Genomic DNA, 24,958 nt, shown 5'->3' on the forward strand with positions numbered 1-24,958 from the left:
CACTCCAGCCCTGCCTTCATCAAATCACCAACTGAGGGAAGAAGTTTTGGAAAATGGCGTTCATCCTTTCAGTAGAGGTTCAGAACTTGGAAGAAGACACTTCATGTTAGTTTTAATTTAATTTGTCCCTGTTAAAGCCTTGTTCCATCCACTGAGCTGCATGCAGACATGGGGAACATCCTAGTAAGTCTTTGTGCTTTAATTCCATAAACTGAAGAAGTTTCATAGTCCTCTAAAGTCACACAAAACACAAAGCTTCAAAATATATATATATAAGAAACAAAAACAACGCCCTGGCCCTTTAATACTCCTATGATAGGTGCCGCATCGATAGGTGTTGAAGTGCAGTCAATTGAACTGCAGGTAGGCGCAAAATGCTTTCAAAATAAAATCTAAACGTTAAAAGAGTTGAACTACCGGCTAATATAGTGCATATTTTCATTCTATGTGTTGTAAATCGTAAATATATATCATATTTTTTATGCTGAAACCTAAATTATAGTGTAATGGTTATGTTTAATTGAATATCTAGAGAGCTTTGCTGTGAAAATTGCCCGGAAGTCACGTATGTTTTCCTGTTTCTCTTGACTGTATGTCAGAGCTCCTCAAGAAGCCAGACGACAACAAGAAGCCCACGAGACATCACAGACCGCGGGAGGCTCGTTTGGCTGCGTTTGAAGGTACGTGCACGGATTTACCGGAGGCGGCGGGTCGGTGTGGCGGCGACGTTAGGACCGGGAACGTTAGCGTGCTTCTTTTCCCCCTTCCTACCAGCTGTTTATTGTCGGACAGCAGCTTCACCGGAGCAGCCTGACAAAGGTGCGTGCGTGTGCGCGCGGCGATGTGTTGTGTGTTCAAATAAGCGCGCGCTGGCAGCACGAGATTTTGATGTTTCTTGTAGCTAATTTATGTTAATATGTGTTTGTTTGTTTTTCTTTGTGGGGCACGCTTTTGTGTTAGTGTGTGTGTGTGGCTTTGTTATACATGACCCCCGAGACTAATTAAAAGACCCTATGCGCGTGCCTGTGCGCGTGCATGTGTTGTATATAGACTTTATGTGTACCAATGATACACAAGCTGGAACAAAATCAAACTCGGTGAAAGCATATTATTATATATTATTTTTATGGCGTGATTTTGATAAGGATTTTTTAAAATTATTTTTATTGTCTTTAAGTCCTAAATGTGAGCTTTAAAAAACAATCTGACATTTCATAGGAAACCTCATCAGAATGTTAATCACAGATATATCCCAGGCTATGATAGTCTAATAAATTATGCACTTGCCACTGATTAGAAGGAAAATCTAAATTTGTGGAGGAGTGTTTTCCCTTCAGCAGCATCATGGGAAAAAAAAGTGGTCTTCAAAAATCCAGAAAATTTATTAACGTTTAATTATGATTACAGATTGTGATTTTTTTTTAAAAAAAATCCACCTACCCCATATTATATGGAAAATATTGTTTCCATAAATAATATTTAATGTCAGCAAGATTTAAATACATTTTTAAAATTTTAATAATATTTGGCAGTTGTTAGGACTGATGTTGGGTTAAAATCTTACTAAGTAAAAACGGAAATAATAATATTAATTTAAAATGATTTAGGGCACATGTTTTTACAAGGATGTATTTGCACATAAGATCTTAAGTTTAAAGTTTAAAAAAACTAACTGACACTGCACAAAATTTAATAATACATTAGAATCAATATAGTTGCTCATAAATGGACACATCTTACACTGTAATAATAAAAAAAAAACAATCTACTTACAACTTATTACATAGAAAATAATGGTGGCGTTATGTAAAGAAACTGGCATCTGAAGGGTTAAAATCCTGCAAATGAATGAGCATCTTCACCAGGATGGTTTGGTATTTAATAGTTATATATATTCAATATTTGGTCATTATGATTAGGGCTGATATTGGTTAAAAAATCTGACTTTGGAAAGTGGAGAATATGCTCAGTATAATGTTTTTCTGGCATTTTATTTTTGACATGACATTTTTTTGTCCTTACCTGTGCCATTTTCTAAAATTGTCACAAAGGATATTAAAGAAAGGAAGCTTTATAAAACACACAAGTTCAGGTGACTGAAGAACAAATGCGATCACACACACAAACACACACCCTGCCCTCTGCATCCATATGGACATGAATATTATTATATACAGTCAGTAGAGTGGTGTGTTGTCCTCTAGATTAGGACATCTCAGTTTGAAATCAGCTCCCCAAATTTAAGCAAGTCAATTCATAACCCATTTAAAGAAATTAAGTTCCCTGAGTCTTGAATTGGATGCTCTACAAGCCTTTGCATGAACACTTCTTAGGTAACTGTGCTTTCTTTACATATTGGTGCAGCCGAGCAGATGGGCGACGGTGGGAGACGGAGGAAGGAGGGGCGCTGATGGATGGGTGGGCCGTGAATAAATAAGGGTGTAATGGTGGTGGTGGTGGGGGGGTTGTCAGGAGTGGGAGATGAAGGCGGGGGTCATTACAGGGGAGCAGAAAAAGCACAAAGAGAGAGAGATGGAGGGAAGAGAGACAATGGAGCGGTGCAGGGAGCTGAGGACGCCGAGTAGAGAAGAAGTGTGAAAACACTGAGCGGAGAGGAGGAGGAGGAGGGATGTAGGTAGATGAGGAGGAAGAGGAGCAGATGGACCGCACAGCATTCTGAGAACAGTAATTAGTGTGTATGTTTGGCTGTTTTTGTGGTTCAGTGAATAGTAGGTGAGCAAGCCTTTTTTTTTTCCTGTTGTCATTTTCACCAAAGTGTGTTTTATTTAACTCTCCATTAACCACTGGAAAAACTGCTCTTCCTGATATTCACAGGAGACACTTTATGTAAATAAAACATGTCTAAGTGCATCTGTAATGGAATACAGGTGGAAAGTACTCATGCTTTATACCTTTGCTACTCCCAATTTCAGAGCACAAATACACTGCCTTGGATTTAACTAAGCAATTATACCTATATTTTTAGCTGTAGATCTCTATATAGAGCCTTCCATTGGATAATTACTGCAGTAATTACTATATTTCCGCTCCAACAGCTTCTTTAACCCGAGCTGATGCAGTGAGGAGTTTCTCATTTCTTAAACAACCATGTTGGAAGACATATCCTGTGGTCATTGAAAGGATGCTAATCTGTCTCAGAAGGGTCAAATTATTGTCCAGCATCAAGCAAAGAAAACAACTACGGAGATGAAATGACTAAAATCAGGTTAAGAACCGTCCAACACATCATTACAACCTGAAGGATAGTTGAGAACCATCATCTCTGAGGAACAAACTCTTAGCTGATGGTAGGAAACCAACAGTAGAACTCAGGGCTGTTTAATAGTGAAAGTAGGAGCATTTCCACATGAAGAGAACTCAAAGGATTTGGAATAAACAACTGTAGCCATAAGAAAACCACTGATCAGTGAGCCTAATTTGCTAGGTAGCATAAAGATTGGACTCTGGAGTTATGGAAGAAGGTCATGTGGTCGGATAGGTCCAGATTTATCCTGTTCCAGAGTGATGGGGGCATCAGGGTGAGAAGAGAGGTGGATGAAGTGATGCCCTCATCATGGCTAGTGCCTACCAGCCTGTGGGGGTTAGGGTTATGATCTGGGGTTGGTCAGGTTCACCAACGTTATGTTCCCAAAGGATGAGGTCAGCTGATAACTGAGGATACTGAATGACCAGGTCTTTACATCAATGGAGGTTTTCTTCATGCTCCAAAATGATGAATCCAGGATTCATGGGGCTCACATTGAGAATGAGTGGATCAGGGAGCATGAGATGGATTGTCCTCTACAGAGTTCAGACCTCAGACCCACTGAGGATCTTTGGGATGTTCTGGAGAAGACTTTGCTCAGCGGTCCGGCTGTCCCATCATCAGTAGAAGAGCTTGGTAGAAAATTAAAGCAGAAATAAATGCTGTGGTTAGAGCTAAAGGCGTCCAATGAAATATTAGAACATGCAACTTTTTTTTGGATTGGTAGTGTAAATTTGATGGGCTCAGGCTTTACATAAAAACCATGATTGTTGTGTTAAAAAATATGCTGCACTATATATAGATACATATACCCAACAGTATAATAATCAGCTACAGCATTTAAATCAAGTTAAAGTAGTAAGCTGTTTGTGATAAATTTAGCTTTTAGATTATTCAAAGTAGCCTTGATCTGTTTTGTTGACACTCTCCGACCAGCATCTTGAGGTCGTCACATGGAGCTTTTCCATCAGTCGTTGAAGGAGTTCCTACATATGCTGAGCTCTTGGCAGCTTTTCCTTCACTCTGGCCGCATTATTCTGGAGGCCAGCTCATCTGATGCAGCACCGTCGCTCTGCTTCTTGGTCCAACAGCTCTTAAAGAACGCGGAGGTGTGTTTTGGTTCATTGTCTTCCTGCTAAAAACAAATGATGAGTAAATGTCTATCAGTGTCACCAGCAAAACCAACCCCCCCCCCCCCCCCCCCCCCCCCCCGCTGCCTTACAGTTGAACACATGCAGACTCCATCCATTCATCTTCTGTCTAACATAGATGCAAATCCATGTCCAGGTTTGCACTGGTCTAATGTCCATTCCTTGTGTTTCTTGAGCTGGTTTACAACTTTTGGCAGAGAACTCTTGATCGTGATCTTGGCCAGTTTGATCGCAGTGATCTTATGACTGTACTTGAAGAAACTTTCGAAGTTCTTGAAATGTTCTGGACTTAAATGTCTTCCAGTAATGATGGACTGTAGTCTCTCCTCTTTAAGTTGAGCTGTTGTCACCAGAATAAAGTTTCAGTTTCTGAAAAGGGTGACTAGCTGTACACCAACATTACCTTGGTACAACACAATTCATGGTCTCCAGAAATCATAACCGACAAGAATTTAACTTTTCGCATGGCGATTTTGCTGTTGTTACTTGCCTAAGTATTTGAATGCAGCAGTTAAAGGAAAAGCAAAATAATCTGTAATCTTAATCTCTATTAAAATTACACCTGGGTTGTGGGACAGCTACCTTATCAGTTGTCATTCTAGTTTTCCACAGATGCTTTTACCTCATAACTGTTAAGAATTCTTATCAATGAGAAGAGGCACTTTGGTGGTTTGAGAACACAAAATACCCAGAGGGATGTGAAACTACAGTTAAGGAGCAGACATTCTACTGAGTTCTGCATTATTATCTCAGGATAATAGCCTTAGCGTGTCCAAACCAGCCATTGTGCAGCTTTGCTTTGGGTAGCAGATTTTGTTCCTCCTGTTTGAATAGATCAGGACAGTTTTATATCAATCAGAGTTTTGTGTCTGTAGTCTGGTTCACAGTTACAAGGCACGATTAATGGTTGTGTAAAACTAAAAAAAAAATACAAGATTGAGAGATATTTGTTGCTAAAACTGTGCTGAATTGCCAAAATATGAAACAAAGGAACTAATAGCATCTTTCGTAGCTGTGTTCAGATGGATTGTACTCAGGATTAGCCTCTTCTTTTGTTTCACATCACATTTTCCATCGTCAAATTGCACAAAATCTGCAAAAAAAGATGGCTGATGTTATAAATCTTATGTTTCAGACATCGCGATTAACATCCGGCCCCTCCGTACTCTTCGTTTTCTCACGTTTCAGTCCTTACATCTACTCCTTTTACGTCATCTTCTCTTCCACTCTTTACTGCTCTTGCCTGAGGTGTTGTGTAATGCGTACTCTAGCATGAGCAGCAGTCTGTGTGTGTGTGTGTGTGATAACTGACGGAGGACAGGTTTCCATGGCAGCCATGAGCTGTAACAGCAGCTGATCGTAGCAACAAGCTTAGAAAGATAGATAGATAGATAGATAGTGTTAAAGGGGGTGTGTGCCTCTTTGTTCTTCCCTTTTTTCCCTATATTGACGTTGTATTGTGCGTGTTGTCATGGTAATGTATGGATTAGTCACACCCATACGCCCCTCCTTGCTACCCTCTCTCTCTCTTTCCACTCTTTACTTTTCCGTTTTTACCAGCCTTTCGCTATGGATGCTCAATTCCAGAACAATCGCCGGAGCTCCGTCCTCCCTAACCGCTTGCTGTGTGCGTTTGTTGCGTGTTGTGTTATGGCCTGAAAAAGGAGTACAGTCCCATTCCTGCCTACAGTCATTCATCACTGCAGCTTCAGCCAGATTTATAGCTCAGACTGAAGCAACTTAAAATCATCCGTCATTACCAGACGATTGGATGCAGAAGGTTGGAGGAGGCTGACTGGAGGTGGTTTGTTGATCTCAGACACCAGTATCACAGGTTCAGTCTGGACTGGAAAGGGTAAAAAGAAATCCTGACCCTTTATTGAACTATAACGACAACCTATACAAGACACACAATGCACCAGTGCAGCTGTAACAAGCAGGAGTAGAGAGATGTGGATACAAAAAGTTTATTTTATTTCTTGCCAAGAGTTAGAGGAGAAAACTGATGCCAATTCTGTGTGTGCTTGGTAGATATACTACCAGGAGTTAGCTAGCTTAGCTTAGCATAAAGCCTGGAAACAAGGGGACAGGCTAGTCTGGCTTTGTGTAAATGCAACAGAATCTACCTGATAGCATCCTGGTCGTCTAATGTTCATGGAATATCACTACAGCATCCTTGGTTCTGCTGGAACAAGGGCCTGACTTGGACCAGTCTCTCACCTTTTTTTCTGTCTAAATTGTTACTAATAACTAATAATAATAAAGAAATAACAGCTTGAGACCTGATTTCATTACCTCCAGGCAGTTCCAATCTAGCTTAAATCCAATCTTCTAATTCATGTTGTCTACAGGTGTCCATGTGATAAAAACGTTGTCATTTTCCCAAGACTGCACAAACTGTTTCTCTCATCGTTAACAGGGTTGTAATTCAGGTCGTCGCTGCGGGACTCTGGAGGTGCTTTGATTCGTACATGCTTTTCAACAGTCGTGCCCAAACACAGTGGGACGTTCCAAATTTTAGAGAAGCTCTGTTCCCGTTGTCCTTTGGGCAGGAAGGCAATAAATTGCAGCAGCAGATTAGTTGTTGACACAGTGCTTCAGCTTCATCTGTGACTAGCAAACACATGTTTTCAAAAATGCACAGCCCTTCACAAACAACCACAGAAATACTTTGCTTTGTCGGTGTTTGCATCGGTCTTGGTAGATAGCATGATTTCACCTTTAGCTAGCTCTGTTGGCTGAAGCTTCATTTTACTGTACCGTTATGACCCTACAATCCTCTGCTTTCAGCTGGAAGAAATGCCTTTAAGATGGCAGAAAATATCCATCTATCCATCCTCTATGCACCGCTTTATCCTCACGAGGGTCATGGGGGGTGCTGGAGTCTATCCCAGCTGACTCGGGTGAAGGCAGGGGACACCCTGGACAGGTCACCGGTCTGTCACAGGGCTACATATACAGACACACAATCACACTCACATTCACACCTACGGACAATTTAGAGTAACCAATCAACCTCAGCATGTTTTTGGACTGTGGGAGGAAACCGGAGTACCCGGAGAAAACCCACGCATGCACAGGGAGAACATGCAAACTCCATGCAGAAAGATCCCAGACCCAGGCCGGGATTTGAACCGGGGATCTTCTTGCTGCAAGGTGAAAGTGCTAACCACTACTCCACTGTGCAGCCCGCAGAAAATATCAAAATTTCAAATATCCACTAAAGTGTGTAGGTGGCTGTGTTGGCTGAAATGTCTGATCTTTTGTGAACATTTCTCTGGTAAAACTGTCGTTGCAGGCGTTTAAACTGAACACAGCAACTGGAGGATAAAACTGTCACGTTTTCAGCAGCTGCACAGTAAAAACATCACCCACATTTTGTTTGTTGACCATTTTCTCAACTCTGTTTACTCTCCTTTATGTCTCTCTCAGATTCACTGAAGCTCTACCATGCCTGTGGCCTCCACCAGGACAGAACCTGGTGAGACCAGACACAACGCCGCACATCACCATGTGACTACTTTCTGTGTTTTCCCCTGACATCCAGCTTACAAGAAGAGCTTTTCAATAGACAAAAACAGGAATAAGAGTAAAAGAATGTTTGCTTTACATGGCAGTAATGTTATTTCACTGAATGATGTTGAATATTTTGTGTATTAACGGCTGTAGCTGGAGCTCTTTGAAGGTCACTGAGGGAGATTCAGAACATCAGTTTGACTGTAATGACTTTTCTGCAGGCTTTTGTCTTTTTTGCCATTTCAAATGTACACTACTTAGGTTGCACAGCATACTCCAGGTTGTACAATGACTTGACGTTTTTTAAAGTAAGCGAGCTTTAATCACAACAAGACGACATGGTCATCAATATCCCCCGCCACATGTGATGTCTATGAGTCTACATCCAAAATAGGGAACAAGGGCCATAACTCTGTTAAATATTATCGCACAGGTCTCATTTTCGAACTTGATCAAGGTGTCCATGGTGTGAAGCTACACACTAAATTTCGTAATCCTAGCTGTAATACTTTCCGAGAAAAGCTGTCCCCTTCATGTTGGACGGACGGACGCACGGACGGACGGATGCCAAACCTATATCCCCCTTTTCCATTTCGTGGAGGCGTGGGATAATAATAATGAATCCCCCTACAACAGTCAGAATTCAAATAGCTGCATCACAGCATGGTTTAAAGCAGAAAGAAGACTATTTTTCATTTGCCAGGCATTAATTTAAAGCAGCTTTTTAACTAGAGCCAGAAGTACGTAGTCTCATCTGTCACTGTCTCCTTTTCCATGTTTCTCCCGCTATAAACGTTGCCCTTCCCTCTCCTCTCCGTCTGGTGTTTGTTCCAGTTCCCCAGGTGTTGGACGCCATGAGCGACAGCACCACCAGCACCACCACTGCCAATGACCTGGACCTCATCTACCTCAAAGGCATCATGGAGAGCCCTCTGGTGTGCCACATGCGCTTTTTTAAATACATTAAAAGCTGCCTGCTTGTTGCTGACTGTGTAACTCAGACTCGTAAAGCCAAATCTCTGACATGCTGCCGTATGCATGACTGTGTTTGGGTATTAGGAGCAAGAGGAGAGCCTGAAGGAGCCGCGACTGTCGCCGGTGAGGGAGAACAATGTGGAGCTCCTGCAGGAGATCCTTAGAGACCTGGACCCGTTCACACATCGCTCTGACACTGCTGCTGAGCTCTCCCGCATACTCACACAGCCTCACTTCCAGGTGGAGCCACAGTTTATCGCCTCAAGATAATTTAATCTGCTGTCAAATGTCTAAGAATCACAGTGTGCACAGATTTTTGGAATAAGAGTTTGTCAAAGAGGCAAAAATAATGTGACATGTCCGATATATTTTGTGTCTCAGTCTCTGCTGGAGACTCATGATTCCGTGGCGTCCCAGGCGTGTGACAGCGCTCCGCCCAGCCCGTGTGATTTCGTGGATCATGAACCAGATGAGAGCCACACACACAACCTGCAGCTGCCGCCGGACGCAATCCGCATGGTGGGAATACGCAAAGTGGCAGGAGAGCATCTGGTGGGTCACGTTACACTTCTACGATTCTGCAGCTTCATTTAGCTTTCATTCAAAGTAGCGTACATCAGACGCAAGCAAGGATCTAGTAGTCAGGAGAAAACATCCTGGATAAGAGCTCAAAACGAGCTCAAGTGTGATGACAGGACTGTGGCGCCTTTTGTCATCTCTCAAGTGTGAAAGTGTTCAGTGAAGAGTTGGATTTTTAGTCTTTTCTTAAAGACTAAGAGGGACTCTGCAAATGCAACAGAGTTTGGTATCTCGTTCTCCACTGGGAAACCAACCCTGGCTATCAACCAGCCTGTTGCGGTGGTTGGATCAGGCGCCTTTTGTTAGCCGAATGTAGTCCGTGTAGACCTGAAAGTGTCAGAATTTTGAATTCTATGCAACTGGAAGCAAGTGAAGCGATGTGAGCAGTGGGGTGACGTACTGTTTTTGGGTGGTTGAAGCCAGATGTGCTTCTGCAATGTGGATCATATGCGGATGACAGGGAGGCCTGCCGGTAAGGAGTTGCAGTAGTTGATGCGGGATATTACGAGAGTCTGTACCAGAAGTTGTGCTGCATGTTCACACAGGAATGGTCTGATCTTCCTGATGTTGTACAGGGTGAATCGAATGCGACACAAACACGCGACACAGCTGAGTTCATTTCATGTTTGTTTGGAGTGTTTGTGCTCCCAACACTGTTTATGTTTCTACAGCCACAATACACACCAGAAGTTTGGCTTTACTCACCAGTGATGCAGATTTTATTGTCTTTTGTAACAACTGTGTTTCAGGGTGTGACGTTTAAGGTGGATGGTGGAGAGCTGGTCATAGCCCGCATCCTCCACGGTGGAATGATCGACCAACAAGGACTGCTGCACGTCGGAGATATCATCAAAGAGGTAGGGCACACCATTTTTTTCTTTCTTGATTTATGATGGGATCTATGATGAGTAAACATCTGCTGTCGCCTGGCTCTTTCCAAAGGTAGTAAAATCAAGAAAGCAGCATCTCTAAAGTGCTCTTAGTTTGTTTAATCCACACGAGAACCTTGTCATCACTGTGAGGTTATAAAGCAGCCAGCGGAGACTGCAGGGAGTCTGTGTACCTGGTCCAGACGTAGCTAAAAACCAAACCCTCCCTAAAACTGCAGTGTCATTTTTAGTCTGAGAAAAGCGGCTATTTTTACTACACTTGCAGACGAAGCAAGACCAGCTGTTTTCTCATGATTCAAGCCTTCATGCTAAGCTAAACGCCTGCTGTCTGAAGATTACATACGATGTGCAAAATACAGGCATGTAATGGGTATGTTGGCTAGAAGATGAACAAGCATTTCCCAAAACACTTATTTTGAATTGTATGATTGTTTTTACTCTTTTTCAAGTCAACCATGTAAAGCACTTAAGAACTGAAATCTGCTTAAAAGTGTATTATTTATTGTGGTTCTTCTGATATTTCTGTTTCATTCTGTCCACTGCGTTGGCAGGTGAACGGACGGGAGGTGGGCCGGGACCCCAGAGTGCTGCAGGAGGAGCTGCAGGCAGCCAGTGGAAGTGTCGTTCTGAAGATACTGCCCAGCTACCATGAAGCCATTCCTCCCAGACAGGTGATGCACGGGAACGCCACACGCAGAACGGTCATACCTCCTGTCTTAAATGTTCCCGGTTTGTCAGTTTAGTTTTTGAAACATGTCTATTTGCATTCCTCCAGGTGTTCTTTAAGTGTCACTATGACTACGACCCAGCCAATGACAACCTGATTCCCTGTAAGGAGGCGGGATTAAGGTTTGAGACGGGAGACATCCTGCAGATAGTCAACCAGGACGACGTCAACTGGTGGCAGGTGACAGAAACAGCATGTGAACAGTATGCATGTGTGCTTATGTTTTCACTTTTTGTCATTATTGCTTGATTGATTTTTTTTGTTTGTTTGTTTTTGTGTCATGCACACGAGCATGCCCAACCCTCATGTTTAAGAGACACCAGTATGCTAACATTACAGTAATACATCCAAAACACTCATTATTCTGCTGCTCAGTTCTCAAACTAAATATGCTGCCTTTTGTCTCAGGTCTGGCAAAAAAAAAGATTCTGCCATGAATAAGGTTCCCCTTCTAAAACATAAGTCTAGTTTTCTTGGTCATCCAACCAAAAGAAATCAAACAAGACGACATGGTCATCAATATCCCCCGCCACATGTGATGTCTATGAGTCTATATCCAAAATAGTGATCAAGGGCCATAAGTCTGTTAAATATTATCGCACAGGTCTCATTTTCGAACTTGATCAAGGTGTCCATGGTGTGAAGCTACACACTAAATTTCGTAATCCTAGCTGTAATACTTTCCGAGAAAAGCTGTCCCCTTCATGTCGGACGCACGGACGCACGGAAGCACGGACGGAGGCCAAACCTATATCCCCCTTTTCAACTTCGTGGAGGCGGGGGATAATAAACAGACGTCTTGCTGAAAAGTAGCTCCCTGATATCTTCGTTTACAGGACAGTAAAACATAAAATGAACTAGGGCTGCAACTAAAGACGCGTCGACTAATCGTCTGAGCACAATACGTCATCAAAAGTGGAAGTGAACGCGCAATGCAACAGAAATCGGTGTCCGACTGGAGCGCGGAACACGGACAGACGTCGGCGCTTCGTCGTGCGTATATTATGTATGCATGATGCAGCACGGATGTCCACGTTTAGATACAGCTGTATAGTAAACGCTGACATCCGTGTTTACGATAGATCGCGGATGTCCGAAGTCTGTCCGTGTTCCGCGCTCCGGTCGGACGGTGATTTCTGTTGCATTGTGCGCTCACTTCCGCTTTTGATGACGTATCGTGCTCAGACGATTCGTCGACGATTCATTAGTCACCTAATTATACAGAATGAAAACTGATAGGATGAGATAAGATGAACTTTATTGATCCCACAGTGAGGAATGTTCACCATTACAGCAGCTCCAATGGAGAAAGTAGAGAAATAAAGAGCATAAAAGCAGTACAAGAATAAATTAGAGACACACAGTATATGTAGGGAAGATGCTTTTTTTATAGGAAGACTATTTACATGAGTGTGAGTTTGTGTGCATATGTAAGGGAAAAAGGTGCAGCAGTGACAGAGGTGGACCAAGTTATAAGGCGCCATTTTGGAATCTGACTGATGTTGGAATAAACGACCACGCTTACATGGATTCTAATGTCCGGTTATAAACAGGTTTTTGCAGTATACTGTTTCTACATATATGCATGTAGACATTATGTTCCAATTTTAGAAAGCTGGAGCCCTGAAAAAACCAATAATATTCCATGTATCGTTTCCCGTTTCTTGACGGCTGATGACAACCCGCACAGCGAGTCAACACAGACTATCTAGAAGGCTTCGTCTTGGCTTGTGACTTTTAGGAAATGCTTCATAACTTTGTACTGCAATGTGACATGCATGCATTTAACCAAGATACTAGTATTTATCCTGTATACAGACACACATAACCAGATTTTCCTCAAAACCAGGATAAGCCTGGTAACGGAGATACTGGTATCTGTGTTCATCGTTGCTACTGTTTGCTGGGAATCTCCGTTTTAAGTGTGTTTGCGTGTCGTGCAGGCCCGTCATGTGGAGGGCGGGAGTGCTGGGCTGATCCCCAGTCAGATGCTGGAGGAGAAAAGAAAAGCTTTTGTGAAGAGAGACGTGGAGTTGGCACCTGCAGGTAAACAATAGGGTGGTGAAGTTCAGTCATTCTTCACTGCCATCTAGTGGTGATATCCCATTCCTGCAACTGGTAACACAAGGAGAAAAGATCAGAGGAGCCTTTCTAGACCAAAGAGTTCTTTTTCGACACCAAATGTTGCACTCCAGTGAATGTAATGTTAAATGTATAGCATGATGACAGTAGAATCTGTAGAAGATGAACCAAGATCCACTTAATAAAAAGCTTAAGACAAGCATCATTTTAAAACTTTCACACGTTTGCTTTCTTGCTGAATCAGTTCACTCCGTTGTGCCCCGTAGCTGTCCTGATCTAGCAGTAGTTTGGCACATGGAGCTGTGATTTGTCATTTTTTACTGCTAAATAGGTGTTAGAGCAAATGGTAGCTCAGCTAGAGTTGGCAGAAAAGGCTCTGCTCTGTGTAGAAATCGGTCGAACTGATTTCGATCTGACAATCAACAATCCCGAAAGCTTAGTGCACCAGCAGGACGGTTGGGATGGAAGGAAGATTATTTGAACAGCTGAAGAATGAGTCAGTGATTGTGAAACACGAAAGATGCCAATAAGCTCTGCCTACACCACTGCTGTGTTCTGCTGATGTGACAGGGAATCTTTGTACTGGTGTTGGAGGGAAGAAGAAGAAGAAGATGATGTATGTGACCACCAAAAATGCAGGTAACAGCAGCAGTCCTCTTGGGTGTTTCTCATTCCTTTCTCGTCTCGACTTCCTTTTTACTATCCGTTAATTCTTCCTCTCATTCTTCTTCTCTCAGAGTTTGACAGACATGAGATATTGCTCTACGAGGAGGTGGCCAAGGTCCCACCTTTCAAGAGGAAAACTCTGATTTTGATCGGTGCCCAGGGCGTGGGGCGGCGGAGATTGAAAACCAAACTTCTACTGAGGGATCCACAGCTCTTCGGCACCACCATTCCATGTAAAGTCCTCTGACGTTTTTACACATCCGACTGCTGGAATCATTGCTTAGTAGATCTTTTAATTACCTGCTGTATGTGTTTGTTTTATTCAGTTTTTCAGTCAGTATACCAACATTAGTCTTGATAAACTTGCACTGTGCAGCTGAAGATTGTTTAAACTTTCATTTAAGTTCAGTAAAAGATTCTGATGTCAGAATATTGAAAACATGTCAAACTGCCTTTTGAAAAAATGTGCAAAAAATCATGCATGGTACATCTGGATTATTTACTCCAGAAAATGCCCCTATCAAAACAAGAAAAAAGAACTTATTTCAAGGTGAAACTTGCTTGAAATAAGTGAAAAAAATCTGCCAATAGAACAACTGAAAATGTGCTTGGGAAGATTTCTTTAAATAAGATATGATATTTAGAATATTGAGATCTTAAATTAGGTGGGAGCATTTATTTTAAGCTATATTTGACCGGGATTGTCAAGCTTAGATGTCTTAAAATAAACCAGACGTGCTAAAAAAAATTTTTTAAAAATCACTCAAAAATAGATTTTTGCTTTGATGTAACCTCCTAATTTGAGATGTTTTAACCTTATTTTAAGTTTTCTTGTGAAAATACAGCTCAGAACAAGCTCATTCCAAGATTCTTTGACTTAACAAGATATTTAAGATGCATTGTCTTAAAACAAGTCCCTCCATCTGCTGAAACGCCTGTTAAGTGAATTTATCTTAAATCAAGTGGGATGGGACATTTTGAGTAAAAAAAAGACAAACAGACGTGGTAAGATTTTGAGTTTTTGTCAGTGTACGAAATGACTGCCTTTGTTTTCCAATCTGTGCAGACACCTCCAGAAAACCCAAAAAAGGTGAACGTGAAAGTCGGATGTACGCTTTCACCAGCCGCAGCAAGATGGAGACCGACATCAAGAACGGACGCTACCTGGAACACGGAGAATACGACGGCAGCCTTTATGGGCTGAAGATCGACTCCATTCATGAGGTGGTGGAGGCAGGACGGGTCTGCATTCTGGACGCCAACCCTCAGGTTTGCACACGTACAGCACCCGGAAGTTTTTAAGAAGCAAGAACAAGTCTTGTTTCAGCATGAATAAACTATTTCAGATAGTTTTGATGTGTTTTTTGGTATACGAATGGCTTAAAATGTGCATTAGGTGATTTTTTTTTTTTCTCCGAACCACACCATTCAAGTTGAGTAGAATGAAATTATTAGCACTGTTTTTCTCTGTTAAAAGCTGCCTGCTGCTGTTGATTGGAGTAAAAACAGTAAATCTGTGAGCTGTAAAAAACAAAAAGGCTTCAATGCACTGTAGAGCTGAGGGAAGCAGCAGGATCACACGAGTCTTTGTGGCTTTATCTTTGTGACTTTTTCAACGTTACATGCTTTATTTATGTTGCATGGGCAAAATGCAGAATTTAAAATGTAAAGTTTGTGGCATTGATAAGCATTATAGTAGGATTTTTATTCCTCAGATATGTAAAGGAACTGGACAGAAGTCCAATACAAAAACACACAGTGCAGCTTTAAAATATTCATTGCAGGAAGAGGTCATCTATATCCCTTGTTATACTCCTCATTTATTACATATTCTTCAAAGAATGGTGTTCAAACTGTTGAAATAAGTAAGTTAATGACTGCTATTAGGCTATTGTAATACTTTTATATAATATGCTGTACATACAATGGTGGAAAAAGTTTTCAGACACCCATAAAATTTTACACAATCTCAAATATTATCACGAAATATATTTTAAAAAATCTTTTTTGTGTTTCAAAAGGTGTGGCTGCATTAGACAGACACAAACAAATACAAATTATATTTTTTGTTCGTTGTTTACAAGAAAAACTAACAAAACTGAATTCTACCAAAATGACCCAATACTAATTTTTTTTGTGGAACCCATCAGTTTTAAGTTTTTAATGGCTTTTTTATGATTTATTTAGTATTATGGCTGTGATTGTACTAAGATAAATTAGACTTGAAGACCTAAAAGTGCTTCTTAATGCAATATTTCACAAATGTATGGAGTGTCTGAAAACTTTTTTTCCACCGCTGTAAATAGAAAACATTAGAACACAGGACAGAAGAAGAACCATAATCGTGTTGCAGTTTAGCGGCAAAACCAAGCGAGGGTTAGGAGAATGTTTGCATTTTTATTATTTGTTTGACATGTAGCACTTATTTGATAGTAGTTGTAGTGTATATTTAGATAAGAAATGAGTAGTTAGAGAGAAAGGAATCCTATCAAACAATGGTCTACATGGCCAGGAGAGAAACCATGGACACAGTTGTGCTTTTTGTGCCAAAACTCCACCATTAACTCAGAAAGAACTTAGTGAAAAAAGCAACATGCACACGAGATGCGATGCTTCTGCTCGGTTTTGTCTCAATCTCTCGGTCTCTAACGGATTCTGAAGAGCTCCGTTCAGACTGTTGGGTGTCATGAGCTTTGCTCCAGGGCTTCTCAACAGTAGACACTGTAGGAGAGCACAAAGCTAGCATTCACAGTCATCTATCAGGAATATCCTCCTAGTTGGTGGATTTAAACTTGTTGTTCAACTCGCTAAGAGCCTTTCTCTAATCTAATTGTGCTTGTGTGTTCATACTCGGTGTGTTTCTTCATTTTAGTCTCTCAAAGTGCTGCGGACGTCCGAGTTCTTGCCCTACGTGGTGTTCCTTCAGTCTCCAGATTTTGAAGTGCTCAAGGCGATGAACCAGTCAGCTGTAGAAGCAGGGGTGGTCCCTAAGACACTGACGGTACGAAGCGCCCACCATACCATCACACACGTTAAAAAAAATCACCTTAACCTGTTGAGGCGTCCTGTAAAGTCGAGTTTCGTGTTTTCCGCTTCAGGATGAGGAACTGCAGAAAACGTGTGACGAGAGCGCTAAAATCCAGGCGGCCTACGGTCACTACTTTGACCTCAGCATCATCAACGACAACCTGGATGAGACGTACCGCACCGTCAAAGCTGCACTGGAAACCGTTTCTAAAAACCCCCAGTGGGTCCCCGTCACCTGGGTGTTCTAGTGAGAGGCAGTGGAGGCTGCAGGAGAGAGAGAACGTAAGGAAAGAAAAGGACAACTGAAAACGGCCTCTGTGTGAATAATGGATACTCTTATTGAGACTGTCATGAGTTTTCACAAGCACTATATCTGAATTTGGCAGTAGCTTAGCATCGTTAAAATCATTTCTAGCTAAAGTAGCAACTTGTCAGGATGAATTACAAGATATTCCCTTGAAAAGAAAAGAAAGAAGGCATCCATTATTTAAACAGGATTCACTTTTTCAGTGCTGGACAGAAGGAATAAAAAGCAGGAATGAATAGTCCTGAGAGGTGTGTGTGTGTGTGTGTGTGTGCGTGTGCGTGTGCGTGTGCGTGTGCGTGTGCGTGTGCGTGTGCGTGTGCGTGTGCGTGTGCGTGTGCGTGCGTGCGTGCGTGCGTGCGTGCGTGCGTGCGTGCGTGCGTGCGTGCACAGTCACTTTGTGGGGAATCAACAACCTTTTGGGACAAAAAGCAAGATGTTACAGGGGAAATCCTGAAATGTTCCTGTGCAGATCTGGTTTAGGTTTTGGGTAAATCTCCAAGACTGAATGTTGGTCTTTGCGGTGTCCTCTCAATGTGACTGTGTGTGTGGGAGTGTGTGTCCGTTTACACAAGGACATTAGTGCGGAGTCTTTTGTACGTTTTTTTTTAATTATTTGTGCCATTACTGATGATCATCAGCAGACTTTGTCATTGTTTACATTTCACCAGCTACATCAGCACTCATGGTCACCCTACGACTGGTAGTACAGTTTACCATTTGAAGGAACAAACAGATGTTTAAAAGCTGCTCATTTGTTTGTATGATGGTCCAAAAGCCTAAAGCAAGACATTTAAAACATTGTAAAATTAATTATTGTCATTAATTGATTCACAATCTGTTAATATAGTTAAATTTTTAGGACTAGCTTCAACACAGACATCATATTAAACGCAGTAAATCCATCTAATGCAGCAATCCGTTGCACTGTAAAGCGCAATAGCACACATTTTAGCGTGTTAAATCCGGCAACCTGACAAACTAAGCGTGATCAAGTGCCAACACCGACAAACAGACCTCATCGTCCGTGCGTTTTGTGCCACTTTTCTAAGTCTAGTAATGGTTTAATGTACTCACACTCTCAGACAGTTGAAGAACACACCAAAATATACAGGAGATGAGGAGACAGAGAGCTCAACAATATGCACAATAATCTGATATTAAGGGAAAGAAAATGCGACATCTAGAACCATCTTGGGGGCCCAGTGGAGAAAAGCATATATGCAAACACAGTCCTCCCATCTAACATGCAGGCTGCACTGAAAGATCAGAATAATACCATTATTATTATTAACAGTGTCAGTTTATTTTAAACTGATGTCTTTTGTTGTGGTGCTAGCAAGCTTAATACTTATTTTGTTTAATCTAGCAGCTGGCTAACTTCATCGCCCACATCCAGCTCCATTTATCTGATGCTAATGTGACAGTGATTAGCTGACTCAGAAGTAGCTCTGTTGATAATTAACGTGATAATACGATTAATTGTCTGTAATAATTTAGCCAAAGCTGAAGGGCATGCATGTCAGAGCATGTTTTGTTCATTACGTGAAGTACCTGGTTGCTCCACCAGGTGGAGTCTCTGTCTGTTCAGTAGGACGGAAGCTTGTTTGCTAAAGCGACTCAATCGAACTTGGTGCAGTTTTGTGTTGGTAAACAGAGAGAATTGCTGAGGTTTAGCTACCAATGTTCCACCATGGCACAGTCTTCTGTGAAAGTTACTGGTTACCCATGAGAGCTAACTTACTAAAGACGTACAGTAGTACTACTAGTGCTGTTTCAGCCACCGGACATGTGAAATGAAGCCACGGTAATGGAAAATATTGTGTTTATTGTTAAAATGGCTTTGTCACGTGGAATATTGTTTGCGGTGCTCACTTCATGTTATTGATTGCCTGGAAAATCCAGACTGACTTTATTTATGTGTTAATATAAATACAAATAAAGGCAGTCTGGCATTGCGATGATACGAGACGATTTCAAAAAGGAGGGGCTAACGAATGCAGCTTGAACGAGAAAGAACCAATCAGCGTAACACGGATGTGACGCACAAACAAATCGACCTTGAAGTCCATGTAGTCCAAACAACAATGGCATGCAGCCGAGAAAGCGTCGCGGTGAGTGATTACTGCCGTTTTTGTCACAAAAATCTGTGAATACATGGGGTACAACACTTATTTTTGAAAAGGCTACGCAACAGAAGACTCCTTCCGAACGATTAGCGGTGTTAGGAATAACTTTGTTAATGTTTGTGTTTGGTCACGGGAGGTGCGCAGGTGTTTCATGGGTAATCCAGGCGCTGAAGATGATGCAGCATTAACTCCCGCCTTCCGTGCTATGATTGGTCGTACCAAACTTTCCCAGGAGGGAAACGCGATTCAATTCGCCCAATGCCAAACTGATTCTCCTGTATCTCCTAACATGGAGATAGGAGATTACATGGAGATTCAGTTTGGATTTTCCAAGCTGTTATTGACTTTCAGTAACCTTGCTACTGGTTAAGAAAATTGTTGAAAATATGCATCTTTAGTCAAAAACTTGTCTTTCTCTAGACTCACAGAATTTGTGACACATCCATCCATCGATCTATCTATCTGAGCGTCACAAACCTTCTGAAATTTCAAAATTATGATAATTTCGTTCATTCTGTCCGATAACATTTGGAATGTCTGGAACAGCAGTGTGATCATTAAGTTTTGTGAATGCACTGAGCCAGAGGCGTCAGCTGACTATCATGTGTGCATCTTAGCACAATGCTCTCTATTAAATACCACATTCAGTACTATATACAGTCCCTACAGGAGCTTGTGGGCTTTTTCCAGATTGTTGCATCCCTAAAATGCCTGAATTATTTGCAGCTTTTCAAAAAAATTGCGATTTTACGCGTATTTGTTGCGATGAAATTGCGGGATACGGTGACAGTTGAAGTTTCATTTTATTCAGTTTTTAGAACATGTTTCAACATTTTATCCAAAGTAGTTTAAATCAATCCACTGGACTTTAAGAAAGTTCCTTGAAGACGTTTCACCTCTCATCCAAGAGGCTTCTTCAGTTCTGGTGGTGGTTGGTGTTGCCTCAGCTTTTAAACCCCTGAGAGGTGTGTCCAGGGCTATTATTCCAACGACCGATACTATTAGCATGCTAATGACCACCATTAGCACACGAGGGCTCAGTGACATCTGTGCATTTCAACGACCCCCACCGATACTCCCAATGACTATCGTTGAGTAGTCAGATGAGTTTTGGTATTGGTCGTTGGAATAATATCCCTGAACACACCTCACAGAGGTTTAAAAGCTGAGGCAACACCAACCACCACCAGAACTGAAGAAGCCTCTTGGATGAGAGGTGAAACGTCTTCAAGGAACTTTCTTAAAGTCCAGTGGATTGATTTAAACTACTTTGGACAACCATGACCTGGATGAATGAGAACCTACACAGACATCTTTCAACATTTTAATTGACGAAATTTATTCCTAAACTAATTCTTTAACCCATTTACACCAGCTGGCACACCATGGTGGGAAACCAGCAGCAGCCAGATCCTGGTTTAACATGAAGTGGTTGGTAGATTTAAGGCACTAAATGATCATTTACTATTGAATGAATCCTATTTGGACATATCTGTCAGTGGCTTAAAAAGTTACTTTCACATCTTGGCACACACGTGTTAACACACACTTTCGCAGCTTGTCACATCAGTTAATTAATCTAACTTCCCTTCATTCTTTGAGAGCTCCAACAGATCTGGATCAACAGCTTCCATCACGGTAATCTGTCTGGTCTGTGGTCTGCTCATTTCAGCCGTTCTCCTGCTACGTTTGGCGGTAGAAAAGTGTTTGTCAGTCGATGATTTTTGTTGTATTCCACCATAATATTTCACAGATGTGAAACGGTTTACCTCCACTTTGGTGTAGAGCATCAGGGAATTGTTTTTCACCGTCTTTAGCAAAGAGTCGGACATGTCTGCATCTTCAAATAATAAGGAAGTGAATCCAGTGATATACGTGCATTTATGTAGCTGCTCAGATTAAGTGAATGCAAATAAGTTGGGTGCGTCTGTTGGAAAAACATAGTCTCCAGTCAGGCGCTGATCATCAACAGAAATGTTTCAACCCCTGATGACCCCCAGTATGGTTTAAAGATGAAGCATTACACAGTTTAACAGCCATGAAGAATCAAAGACATTCAGTCACACGCTCTGCGATTCATCTCATAACAACTGGTAATTGTGTTTCATGCACATACCCTCAATTTGCACTTTTCATTTTGTACCATTTCTGATTTCATGTATTTATTAGCTCGCTTGTAAACAGTTTGTAGATATCATGTAGATACACGATGATATAATGGATACAGTAGGTATGAGGATCCTGCCTGGTGTTTGCAGTATGTGACACTTCAGCGACGTCGTTCAGGATGTCTTTAGTAAAAACGAGTATACGGCGGCCTGGGAGGGAATCACAGCAACTTCAAAACACACGTATAACCGTTTAAATCTGAGCTTTTCTTCTTTTTTTTCTTCTGGCATGTTGTCTTGTGCTCTCCTGGGCCGCCGTACGTTGTCCACGGTGCCGGCTGCAGAACGCTCCTTGAGCAGATTGTTTGTACTCTGTTTTTTTGTGGCAGCTACTGAATCCTTTTGATGCGATAAACTGGTGTTTGTCAAACAGGAGTACTGACGAATAACCGACACCAGGGCGCATTGGGGGAGAGATTTTTAGTCACTCGGTCTTTGTAAAATGATATTTATATTTGTGCTCTGGTTTTTAAAAGTGGCTTGAAAATAGCAAACATCTGTGTGGCAGCTATTCATTCGGAGTGCTGGGGTAAAGCCTACCATCATTGCTCTCTCGAGGACATTCCAGAAACTCACTGTGTCCTTTTTCTATGAAATCGCATGAATGCAATAAGACAGTCTTTGTGTCTGTATCTTTACTGATTCACATACACTTTAGTAAATCCGCAGTAACTCTACAGTTAATTAGCTTTTCATACTGTTTCTAACTTTCATTGTTCACTAAGAAATGCGTGTTTAAGTGAAATAGAAAGCTGCTTGAAGTACTGATTTATGCACCGGCTGTATGCTTACAGTTTATCTTCTAATTCTGTACCGTTGAAGGGTTGAAATAACAACATAGTGTGTGTTTAACGTATACTGAAACATTCCATATACTGGGTTTGGGTTCAGAAGGACATAACTAGACATTGTTAAGGTTATTCCCAGAGTTGAAGAAGCTCCCGTCAGAGCAGCAGATTTAGCAGTGCAGCCCATAAAATGACTTGCATAGTGGTTCTTTAAAGTGACTGCATTAGTACAGATGTGTTATTTTCATTCAAAATCAACGGCGCTGTTGATCTAAGAAGAAAGAAGTGTGCTGCGCTCACGGTTTCTGCAGCTTTTCCTCAAATCTCTGCAGTGAAAGTGGACGGTGGGCGGAGCTTGTAGTTTTATCGTCGGCCTGCCATGAACGATGCTTCTGTCTGTACAAAATAAATTATTGATTTGATTGAAACCGCTTGTGATTTTCTGTTTCTTATCTGCATGTTACGGTGCTGGCAATCTAAGAACACTGTTGTTAGTATAACACCAAGAACAGTGGAATTTTGATGCCATGGGGTTTACACAGGTTTGAGTGAAACATTTCAAAGATATCATTAAAACTGTTCTTCACTCAATTTCCCATTTCAACACATGTTCTCACTAAGAGACAGTTAAAGGGTATTCAATATAGGCTGTATGAACTGTGCTTATCTTTGACCTGTTAAAGTCTGTTATTGCTTTTACAATAAGTCCACCATATAAACCCTGATGGCAGAAATGTCGTCCCAGATCGATACAAGAAATATTACTATATATTCAGAAGTGCACATGTGCCCAACTAAAGTTAAAACAAAAGGTTACTGGTAAAACTAGATCATAAATCTGCAAGCTCTATAGCTATTCTTCACATTTAAAAGCATTGCATAACAGAAAATAAATGGTCTGATAAAACAAGTCTGTGATAGACATGACCAGGGTCAAAATGGTCTGTCAGAACTCAGAAAATTTAGAGCAAATGTCAGAAAAGATCTTTTATTGCTCCTCTGCAAGGGGAATTTCACATAGCTACAGCAGCAACAACTCCTACAGCAACAAACAGATGTATAACAATGATAATATGTGCAATATTTCTCAAACAAAAATGAACAAACACAGCACTAATGCACTGTAAAAAGCAGCAATACAAAGTGGCTTGTGGAAGTGCAAGATGCTGGCAGTGCAGAAATGACTGCAAATTTTATTCTGTTATGATATGAGTCTGGTTTATGTTCCCATCAGCCAGTGATGCTGATGTTGTTCAGTCTCGCAGCAGATGGTGTGAGCAATCTACGGAGCTCCTTCTTGCAGGGTGGATGTCTCAGTCTGCTGCTGAAGGAGTCTCCTGCAGTGGGTGAGAGGGACTGTCTGATGGATGTGAGCTCTGATAACGTCTTCCTCTGTGGAGTCCAGGACAGAACCGGCCCTCCTGACCAGTCTGTCAGCTATCAGATGTGACTTTGTCCGGTTGTTGCATGTGGAGGTGTGTCTGCTTTACTTTTCTCCTGTTGACTGCAGGCTATGGGAGCGATTGTGACTCATATCTCAAATCCAAAAGCATTAGCAGAAATGCTTTTTAATTTCAAAGTCAAGCAGCTGCACAATTTGACTCAAAAATAAAATTAAAAAGCAATATTCCAAAATGCAAATTCATTTTCTTCTTCAAGACTGCTCATTCTGTGACTAAATGAAAAAGCAAAAGCAAATCACATTTGACATTTAATTTTCAAAACGTTCAACAGGAAAAAGGTAACAAAATTCAATTTGAAATGTCAAATTCGAAAATTCAAAAGCATGAGCAGAAATGCTTTTGAATTTCAAAGTCATGGCTGCACTATATGACTCAAAAATTAAATTAAAAAGCAATATTCCAAAATGTAATTTCATTTTCTTCTTCAAGACTGCTCATTTTGTGACCAAATTAAAAAGCAAAAGCAAACTCAGAAATGCTTTTTCGTTTTCGTGCTCGCCCCGCAAATAGTGCAGCCATGACTTTGAAATTCTAAAGCATTTCTGCTAATGCTTTTGAATTTGAGATATGAGTCACAATCGCTTCCATGGCAGGCGGTTTAATTATTCCGTACCCTTTGCTGTATGGAAACCAAAGGCTGACCGAAGTGCCGTGTTCATAGTCTGGTTTGACTTAGTAAGATAACCAGCTTTCTGTGCCTGACTGTGATGGAGGTTTAATTACGCCAGAGAATAAAAAGTCGCTCACTGCAGAACACTGAATCTGAAGGAACTCGTCACCATTGGAAGTTTTAAAAACCGTATGAAGGATCTTGCAGTGGTTACTTTTCACACTTGTTGTCTTAACGTAAATCCTTCATCCTGTGCTTTAATCTAACATGCATTTTATTTGTTTTGTTGAGTGAGTTGGTGCTGTCTGTTTTTAATTGTTGCACTTTTAATGTTTCTCTGGCTGCTGTCTTGCTCAAGCTTCCTTTGAAAAAGAGGTCATTGCATCTCAACGGGAAAAGATATGTTATGTACCTGCTACATGCCAACCATCTGTATGTTGACATTATCGTTGCTGAAGGAGAATGACTTCTGGTATGGCTTTTGCCTCAGTTGTTATACTTTATAATTTGCCTAAACCTGTGATATATGCTGTATATATGTCAGGGTAGAGACTGCGATTTGGTAGAATTGGAGTCTCTACCAGTAGAAACTCCAATCCTACCAGTAGAGATTTGTCA

The 24,958-nt window shown here is 41.3% G+C and overlaps 1 protein-coding gene across 3 annotated transcripts; it reads left to right on the plus strand.

The window, feature by feature from the left end:
* The first annotated feature begins 568 nt into the window (after positions 1 to 568).
* Positions 569 to 22,695, plus strand: mpp2a (MAGUK p55 scaffold protein 2a). Of its 3 annotated transcripts, XR_007947491.1 has the most exons (15): positions 591 to 819; positions 7,849 to 7,897; positions 8,767 to 8,867; positions 8,992 to 9,147; positions 9,289 to 9,459; positions 10,236 to 10,343; positions 10,928 to 11,047; positions 11,152 to 11,283; positions 13,047 to 13,149; positions 13,756 to 13,824; positions 13,923 to 14,084; positions 14,918 to 15,120; positions 16,724 to 16,852; positions 16,950 to 21,092; positions 21,179 to 22,695. XR_007947491.1 is itself a non-coding variant. In XM_022203404.2 (14 exons), exons 2-14 carry the CDS (start codon positions 7,867 to 7,869, stop codon positions 17,124 to 17,126), a joined length of 1,662 nt encoding a protein of 553 aa, XP_022059096.1. In that variant the 5' UTR covers positions 569 to 680; positions 7,849 to 7,866; the 3' UTR covers positions 17,127 to 22,695. The 3 variants fall into 3 exon arrangements, 2 of the variants coding, with proteins under 2 accessions (XP_022059096.1, XP_022059095.1); XM_022203404.2 differs by having other exon boundaries at positions 569 to 680; positions 16,950 to 22,695; XM_022203403.2 differs by having other exon boundaries at positions 590 to 819; positions 16,950 to 22,695.
* Positions 22,696 to 24,958: the final 2,263 nt, after the last annotated feature.

The sequence above is a fragment of the Acanthochromis polyacanthus genome, chromosome 2, assembly GCF_021347895.1.
Source record: "Acanthochromis polyacanthus isolate Apoly-LR-REF ecotype Palm Island chromosome 2, KAUST_Apoly_ChrSc, whole genome shotgun sequence".
NCBI classification, from domain to species: Eukaryota; Metazoa; Chordata; class Actinopteri; family Pomacentridae; genus Acanthochromis; species Acanthochromis polyacanthus.

Excerpts from the sequence above, each read along its gene's own strand:
- mpp2a (XM_022203404.2), top strand. The coding sequence starts at position 7,867 with ATGCCTGTGGCCTCCACCAGGACAGAACCTG. Across the intron at positions 13,825-13,922 it reads TGTGACCACCAAAAATGCAG|AGTTTGACAGACATGAGATA; the intron begins GTAACAGCAGCA and ends TTCTTCTCTCAG. Across the intron at positions 15,121-16,723 it reads TTCTGGACGCCAACCCTCAG|TCTCTCAAAGTGCTGCGGAC; the intron begins GTTTGCACACGT and ends TCTTCATTTTAG.